We start from the raw sequence: 8,864 nt of genomic DNA on the forward strand, positions 1-8,864 counted from the left end.
TTCTTTACAGATGGCTGCAGAAATACTGTTTTGGATTTGTTTATCACTCCCAGTTACACTTTTTACCCTGTTTGATTGTGTAGTAAAGACGACTTTCTTTCTTTGTTGCCAGATAATAACATTACTGTCACATATTGATCATTACTTTTAAAAGGATCAGAGTGGAAAAGTTTCTGGCAGGGCAAAATGTTTGATTAACTCCATAATTAGGCTTGAGGTGAGGAGAAAGTTCTTCACCGAGCAAGTAATTCGTCATTGGAATGGGCTGCCCAGGGAGGTGTTGGAGTCACCATCCCTGAAGGTGTTTAAGAGGGGATTGGACATGGCACTTGGTGCCATGGTCTAGTCATGAGGTCTGTGGTGGCAGGGTGGACTCCATGATCTTTGAGGTCTCTTCCAACCTTAGTGATACTGTCATAATCTAGTACTGTTTTGGCAAGGTAAGTTGTGATTAAAAGGCACTATATGAAATGGAAAAAAATGTTAAGTCCTTTTAGGTGTCCTGCTGAGTGCATGAATATACTTGTGTACCCCAACCTCCTCCTTAGTTGCCCACTTTTTAAAAGTAACAATTCAAGAAACATTAAACAAACTCACAGACAATGTGATAAAGTGTATTGCAGAATTGATTTCACAATAACATCGCATGAATAAGTTAGTTTATTTTTTATATCAGGGTGGGGAAAACAGGGACGTGCAAATTGTACGGTGACTTGCAGGATGCTTGCACTGTTGAATTCCATGTAATCAGATTTCACAACAAATCACAGTAAAATTGTAACCAATTCCTTTAATGTACCTCTAACTTCAGAGAAGGGCCACAAGAATGATCAAAGGACTGGAAGACTTGCCGTATGAGGAAAGACTGAGAGAACTGGGTTTGCACAGCCTTGACAAGGCTTAGGGGAGTCTTTATTACCATGTACCTGCACATAAAGAGTGGCTATCAACAGGATGGAGATTCCCTCCTTACAAGTTACTCCTGAGGAGATTTCTGTTGAACTCCAAAAGAAAATTTTCCACTATGAGAAGAGTTAGGCATTGGAATAATCTTCCAAAAGAAGGATGTTGACTTGCTGGAACGAGTCCAGAGAAGGGCAACGAAGTTAGTGAGGGGCTTGGAACACAAGCCCTATGAGGAGAGACTGAGGGAGCTGGGGCTGCTTAGCCTGGAGAGGAGGAGACCCAGGGGTGGCCTTATTGCTCTCTACAACTACCTGAAGGGGGGTTGTAAACAGGCAGAGGTTGGTCTCTTCTCCCAGGCAGCCAGCACCAGAACAAGAGGACACAGTCTCAGGCTGCACCAGGGGAAGTTCAGGCTGGAGGTCAGGAGGAAGTTTTACACGGAGAGAGTGATTGCCCATTGGAATGGGCTGCCTGGGGAGGTGGTGGAGTCGCCGTCACTGGAGGTGTTCAGGAGGAGACTTGACAGGGTGCTTGGTTACATGGGTTAGTTGATTGGGTGGTGTTGGGTGATAGGTTGGACGCGATGATCTTGAAGGTCTCTTCCAACCTGGTTTATTCTATTCTATTCTATTCTATTAATGTTGTAGTAGATTCCCCTATATTAGAAAGTTTTAAGATTTGGCTTGAGAGGGTGCTGGGCCATCTCATTTAAACTACACTGTTACCTAGGAAGGTTGGGCCAGATGATCCTTGGGGTCCCTTCCAACCTGATGTTGTGTGATTGTGTGATTCTGTAACTCTTAGTGTCATTTTATACTGACGGAGCAGAAGGCTCATATATGAAATCTCAGAATGGTTTTGTCAAACAGCTGAGTATCAGTCTTGCTTGACTTGTATATCTCTTCCTTTTAATTCAGTGTAAGTAATAGGATCTACATTTTACAAAGTCCTTCAATGTCACCATTAAAATTCAGGCAATGTGAACTTCTGCTACAATTGACTATAAAAGCTACATGTGTATGCTAGAACTGAGTTATCCAACCCTCAGTTGTGTTCTTCATTCAGAGATGAAGCTGTTCCACAATTTAATCAAGCCATTACATTCTAAGTGCATCTGCTGTTGACAAAATCAATCCCTGCTGACAGCTTTATGTCACAGACAGACAAAGCCAATGCCTAGCTCTTAAAATCCTTTTCAATGTTGCTTCATACAACCAAGAGCTGTTTGGCCTGAATATGAATCTGTATCTTTTTAAACTGTTCATACTAAATGGTACATTGAAAATAGGATGTAATCTATATAGCCACTTCAGTAAAAAACTGATCATAAAACTGAATTTTACTATATCCAAATAGCATGTTTAGCTATATATTTTGAGTTCTTCTTCTACACACTGTGAAAAAAGGTTAACCACTTGGTTAGTGTCAAGACATCCATTTTGCAGGATTGATTCCATTTCACTGATCTTCTGTTTCTCCAATTCCTGTATGTCTTTCAGCAGCTTTTTACCTTGGTCCTGCAAAAAGAAACATCTGCATTTCACTAAAAAGATATACAGAGTATGTAGCATTCACCCTAACAAAATTCTGTTCCACCATCTTTATTTTAACCTCTAACAGTTTCTAGGATACAAACTTGATTTTGTAGAAGTTAGCATCATGACAGGTTTTTTTAGAGATCTTTCCTAACATCTTACACTCATTCCATCTCTAGTTATTTATGCTACCAAAATTTAAGTGGGCATATGCCTCATTTTTTAGAATGTGGATCTGTAAATAGAGGAAAAGGTACTGTTAAAAGTAAGCAACTACCTCTCTACTTCACCTTTGTGTCCAGCTATCTTTGTGATCTTGTTTCCTTTCCTGTCCCTACTAAGCAATGATAAAAGGCATATCTCCTTACTGCCTCAGACCAGAGTTCTGAAGGGTTTTAAGTACTCTTATCAGGAGTTGTGTATTTGCCTGTGGCTGCTCCAGCATTTCCCCATTATGTGACTGGCACAGAGGTATGTGTAGCCTGCTGCACTGCAAGAGCACTACAGATGTTGGGCCTGGGAGTACAGCAAAGTGCTAGTTGCAAATTTTAGTGTTTGAAACACGTGCCAGCCAGATGCTGAAACAATGAGCTTCTGCTGCACTGCACTGTTCTCTGCAATCCATCACAGGGCATTAAATAGTACCGCATTAACAAAATGTGAGCAAGGAGCTTATGTAAACCACCTGCTTGCACTGAAATCTAATTTAATCAACGTACCTGGATAGTTTCCATAACTACAGCAGCACTTTCATGTTTTTTATAGAGCTCATGTCTTCGATCTGGCTTATTCTGAAAACGTGGCTGCTTCTTAACTGGATCATCATGACCAAATGTAGGGGAGCTAGTTTTTAATAACTGAGTAATACTGGGCACAAAAATGAAAGGCTTGAATACAGACCTAGGAGAAAATAGAAGATCTTTACTGATAGTTCGGGTTTTTTTTAATTAAGTCAGTAGATTGCTGTTATTTCCTCCCATTCTTCTAATTCCTTCTTTTAAGAAAGAAAATTTAAAAATAAAAAATATCTGTTGATGTTTTAAGTCAGTGTCATAGCAGTGTTTCACTAAGTAGACAGCATTACTGTACATAATGTTCTTCCTACTTTTTGAATATGATTTTTCTGGGGGAAGTAAGAAAAACAAACACGCGAGAAAACCAAACCAACCAACAAAACAAAAGGAATAATTAGACAAATTGCAGATATTTGCAACTTTTTATCCCAATTACTTCTTGTTGTATCACCTTGCAGGATCTGGAGTTCCAGTAAAGAAGTGAATACATGGCATATTAGGCTGCTGAGGCAATACAGACACCATGCTTCCAGTTGTCATAAATCCACCTTCCATATTAATGCCACTCTCTTTGTCACGGAGAATTTCCATCATTGTTTCACAAGTGATGGATCCTATTTAAGATACAATACAGTTATTTACACACAGCACTGCTTATATGATACCAACTAACTGGCATGTTCTCTACAACTGGCTGCTTTTTCCTTTAAGAGGCAATACCAATTTTAGTTTATCCATGTTGGCAGAAGAAAAGAAACATCTTAACAATATACTTCAGTGTGTAACACACTTTAAAATATTTTTGTTTTCCCCAGAGTATTTATTTCAAAGAGTAGGTGATAATGAGCTATAACATTTGTGACTTGGAAAAGAAGGGGGACGATGACACATGATGTTTCCCAGAAGGGTAAAATACATATGGCTAGCAAATGGCTGTTCACACAGTAACTTTTCAGATGAAAATAAGTAGCTTGGATTAAAGGCTGAGCTTTATAAGCACTGTGTGGAAGTTAAAATTAATCACTGTAATAATTTTTTGTGTTTGTGCTAGTGTTAATACCGTTAATGTTGCTTTGGAAATGTAAAAGTAACAAAAACTGTGCATGGATTTTATGTGTACCTCTGGAAATGTAACACCAAGACTGTCACCTTTTCCTTTTTTATTTTTTTCCCTTTTTTAAATTTTATTTTAATCATCTGAACTTCCAAAGCACTTAAGACTTCAAGTTGACAATTGAAAGGATGCCCTGAAGAAACATGTTCTACATTTGGAATCAACACAAACCACAGTAGTACTTCCATTTGTAAAGAAGTCTTCATCAACTACCCATGTGAGGTATAGTACTGAATGTCTCTAAGAATTCTTTCTTCTCAGGTGGAACAAAGCCTTTTCCACATAACTTCTCTGCATCTATTGTCTGTCAGGTAGTGTTCAAATGATACCACTGTTCATGTGTCTGTACACTGCTTAGATCCTGTCATGGATGGTATCACCAAGCAATCCAATATTCTAACAGACAGCACCTGTATTTTTCTTTTCAAACCTGGTGTACCAGTTGAGTGTATACTTATGGCAGAAAAAATATAATTCACTCTTTTTTTTTTTTTAACTTGAAGGTATAATCTACCATTTAATCTTCTAGTATTTCACTCAGTGAGGTTCTAATTGCATAAAGATCCTTCTTTGAAACTGCTTTGCTGTTTACTCTCGTAGACTCACTCTGTTGCCAAGTCAGATGGTCTCCAATATTATTTTTTCATACACAATTCATATTGCCTGTAGACAGCCATGCAGCACCACATTTCAGCAAGGAAACACGTAAATATTTCTATAGTTGCCTGGGAAAATCAGACAACTAACAAAATCAGCCATCAAATCGAATCAAGGAAATTAAAAGAAGCAACAGTCAGTTTGTCAACTGCAAGTAGGCAGCTTGTCCAGCAGGAAAGGTCTTATAAATTTTCCACTAGACTTCTTTATAATTTTGCATTCCTGAAATATGTTCCCTATTTTTTTGAAATCTAAATAATGTTTGTCTAAAAATGGTCTTCATGTGGTAGGCAGCCTGGAAAAAAATCGTTAATGCCACTGAGAAAGAAAGCTGAGAATGTGAGATTGATTAAGAAACCAATGATTTTACTGATGCTGCAAATAAAACAGCTTTTAGCTAGGGCACCTATTTAACTGACACCACATGAAGCTGATAGCCTGAACACCTAGTGTTCAAATGGTTCAGGTAAATGTCTGAAAATGGGGACTTAGAATGAAAACAATGACAGAGTCTCAAGTGTTTTTATAATACAAGTAAATACAGGTATTATGAAAATGCTTGCTGTACTCAGAACCTGCAGTTCCCAAAATGAATGCAGGATTTCCATGATCACTGGAGCAGGATAGCAAAAGGTAAGTCATTCTGATGCATTTACTAAATGCTAAACCTTATCTGGCAGACCTCAACAAATAACTAGAAAGAGGGGTGCAATGTCATTTTGGTTTAATTATTTCAAATGAGCAAGTGAATACAGATGGAGCAAAAACCTGCCAGGTGGACATAGAGTAAATTCTTTCTATAGAGGTCTGAAAATTAAGTCAGTCAGTGATTTGGAGCATCTGCTTAGAGTGCAGAAAATTACTGTGCTTTGTTCTCAGTGTGTTTTGTTAGAATCCACAAACTTAGAGGAGCACTTATGGTGAAACTACAAAGACTTAAAAACAATCTGTGCTTTTGTGGTCTTAGACCTATATGAATGGTACCAAAGTGAAGTTGTTTGTAAGGTTAGGTTTGTGGCTGCAAACTGCTGTAAGTCTGTTTTAGTCTTCAGGGTTGTTTTTTTCTTAGAGGTACAGTAATAATGCATAGCCTATCAAAGTGTGTCACAGCAGATCATAGCAAGTATTTAGTAGTGTGGCCATAATGTGACCTCTTGGTGTTTTTACTGTAGCTGTGTGTTTGGTATTTGACTCATTTTAATTTTTCCTCAGCAACAAATTGGCAAAGAATTCAAGTTCAATGTTTCTCCTATAGGTAAGAAGTTATTCTACCAAGTTCTTGTTCACCAAATCATTTGAATGATTGCCCACATCAGATGTCTAATAATTTATGGTTTAAGTTAACGTAGCTCACTAAATGTGTTTTAAAAACATACATGAAAACAAAAAAATATACCTTTGTGTTTGTTCAGAAGTTTATAGCCTTCGCAATATCGACCTCTGGATGTGGTCATTCTGGCAGTATTTACATAAGAATATGTGGCAGCAAAATCAAATTCCTTTTCTCCATCCCACCAGCCCTTGGTTTTGGCATATTCCTTCAGTTCTGGATGTCCTTTGTCAATCTTGGTCGTGATAGAGAGCTGGTTAGAAATATTCCGCACGCCCCCTGTTTTTAAGGTGAGGAAAGAATGTATCTGAAGTACATCAAATGATTTTTCTTGGTACTTTGTTTACAATTAGTCTACTAAAGCCAGTGATGCACTTCAAGAGTTTCCTACAAGATCTAGGAGTCCTGTGGCTTATTATTGGCCGTCTCTCCCTAGCTATAATGCATCTTTCAGACTGAAATTTCACTGCCACTCAGTTCTGACTCATTTACTTCTATTGCCAACATCATATTTCAAGTCTATGAATTATTCCTATCTTTAATATTCTTTCTCTTGGGCCTCCAAAGACATAGTTTGTCCTTCTGAGGCCACTGGAATAATCATTGACTTCAGGACTCAATGCACTTGACCTTGTCATCAGATGAAACTGTGATCAGTTGCCATCAAGTCTTAAGAACATTTCATACTGTTGTCATTATCATGCTGACCTCTGTTTTCCAAGTGCAGAAGTGGTCATCTCTGAATCTGGAAATGACTCAGCCCCTCTGTGAAACTGCTAGCCACTCCACACTGACACCCTAGGGAGCAGTCCTGCCGATTACAGGTGCATGTACCTAACTGGGAGCTAGTTTGATGCCTTGAAGTGGTAAATGAAAAGTGGAGAACTGCTAGTTGTCATTGCATTTCAATTATTTAAAACAAAGAACACCATCCATACCTTCTACTTTTTCTGCTGCCCAGTATTTTCCTGATGTCTCCAGCACCCATGCTTCCTTTCTGTCGGCTATCAAAAAACTATTGTAGTATGTAAATGCCATGTGGCTCTCCATGCAGTTTCCTCCCTGTCCATACTTTTCTAGCAAATCAACTATGACAGCAAGAGCCTTTTCAGCTGTATCCGCTCTCTCCAGTCCAAGCCTAAAACAAAAGGAAGATGTTATCTTTAGAACTATAAACTTTGCATACAACTCTTCAGCCTGAGTATTTGAATTAACTTGGAATGCTGTTTCTATATATACCTGCTGCTTGTATGATCTCGTAAGATAAAGAAGCAAGTCACCTAAAGAGCTTGTTCAAGGTGGGCCCCTCTGTGTCCTTGACATGATGAGAAACAACCAAATGGAAATACAGAAAGGCAGGGAGAGGGGTCCTGTGTGAGTATTGGAACTGGGGGAAACAATCCAGGAAGAACTGACTGGCTACTGCAAGTTAATGAGATTTACATTGTACCCAGTAAGGCACACATAAGAAACTGCCCTGATTTGTATAGATGCATGGCTAAGCCTGAAACTTAAAAAGACATATTTGAAAGATGGGGGAAATCGGAGATGAGTACAGAGCCTACAAAAAGGCCAAAAATCTGGTTCCTGAAGTCCAGTTGCACTCTTTTTGAGTCATGTTTCAGTTTGGTATAAACCTTGTAGAGGGAAAAACGTTTGATCTCCTTGACAAATTCTGTTTTAGCACCTGATACCTCTCATGGACTCTCAGCTCCTGGTGGAGACCTAATGGCCCATGCCAAGAAATGCTTAGTTCTAACTACGGTTAGAAGAGCAGAAGACGCAGTTGTGTCTTCTGAAAGTGAAAGCATGTACTTCCCCATATAGCTCAAAACTAATGTTTCAAAATTCCATTCTGAATTCAGTACCAGTTACCAAAACAGCCTGTGCAAACCTTACGAGGTCCATGCCGAGGAGAGCTTCATCGTCGCAGATCTCCTCTCTCCCCCACACCGCTTCGTTCCCGATACACACACCGTGCTCGTTGGCGCCCATCTCTGCCCCCCAGAGCCAGGAGGGGCGGCTCAGGACCACGGCGTGGGTCTGTTCGACCTGCTCGATGGTGATGTAGGTGCACTGCAAAGAGCCAGAACACACAACAGATCACCTTTCAAGCCAGGGCTGCGGCGAGCATTCCCCTTCATTAATCGGCCAAATTGCTGGCTAAAAATACAAAGGAAATAGGATAGGAGAGGTTGGGGGGTTTCGCCTTCTCCAGAAGGCCTTGTCGTGCTCCCGCGCCCTCACCTCCAGCGCTGCACCGGGCGGGTACGCGGCGGCCGGGAAGTAGACGACCTCCTGCACCTCGTCCGCCGGCCGGTCCGAGTTCTTCCCGAAGATGACGCGACCTGCCGCCGCGGCAGGCGGCAGCGCCACAAAGGTGTCGCAGGAGCGGGGCGGCATCTGGGGGAACATGCTGGCGACGACAGGCACTCCGCAGAGCGCGGCGGCGGCGGCGACGGCGGCGACAGCGACGGCGGGGCGGGGCGGGGCGGGGCTGAGCTGAGCGGCGGCGTGGCCGCGCCCCG

At 40.7% G+C, this 8,864-nt stretch overlaps 1 protein-coding gene across 1 annotated transcript; it reads right to left on the bottom strand.

The window, feature by feature from the left end:
• Positions 1-642: 642 nt before the first annotated feature.
• SCRN3 (secernin 3) lies at positions 643-8,795 on the bottom strand. The gene is made up of 7 exons (XM_068138551.1): positions 8,584-8,795; positions 8,231-8,412; positions 7,275-7,474; positions 6,403-6,615; positions 3,687-3,849; positions 3,161-3,341; positions 643-2,423 (listed from the first exon to the last, which is right to left on the bottom strand). The coding sequence occupies exons 1-7, from the start codon at positions 8,749-8,751 to the stop codon at positions 2,268-2,270; spliced, it is 1,263 nt and encodes a 420-aa protein (XP_067994652.1). The 5' UTR covers positions 8,752-8,795; the 3' UTR covers positions 643-2,267.
• Between the last annotated feature and the right edge of the window lie 69 nt (positions 8,796-8,864).

This window comes from Melanerpes formicivorus, unplaced genomic scaffold (genome assembly GCF_026170545.1).
Source record: "Melanerpes formicivorus ecotype bairdi unplaced genomic scaffold, bMelFor1.0.p_v2 SCAF_5, whole genome shotgun sequence".
In the NCBI taxonomy this organism is placed as follows: domain Eukaryota; kingdom Metazoa; phylum Chordata; class Aves; order Piciformes; family Picidae; genus Melanerpes; species Melanerpes formicivorus.

Coding starts and splice junctions, on each gene's coding strand:
- SCRN3 (XM_068138551.1), bottom strand. CDS start 8,751: ATGTTCCCCCAGATGCCGCCCCGCTCCTGCGACACCTTTGTGGCGCTG. Junction 7,475..8,230: donor CTCGGCATGGACCTCGTAAG/GTTTGCACAGGC, acceptor CTTTTGTTTTAG/GCTTGGACTGGAGAGAGCGG. Junction 2,424..3,160: donor TAGTTATGGAAACTATCCAG/GTACGTTGATTA, acceptor TTCTTTTTGCAG/GACCAAGGTAAAAAGCTGCT.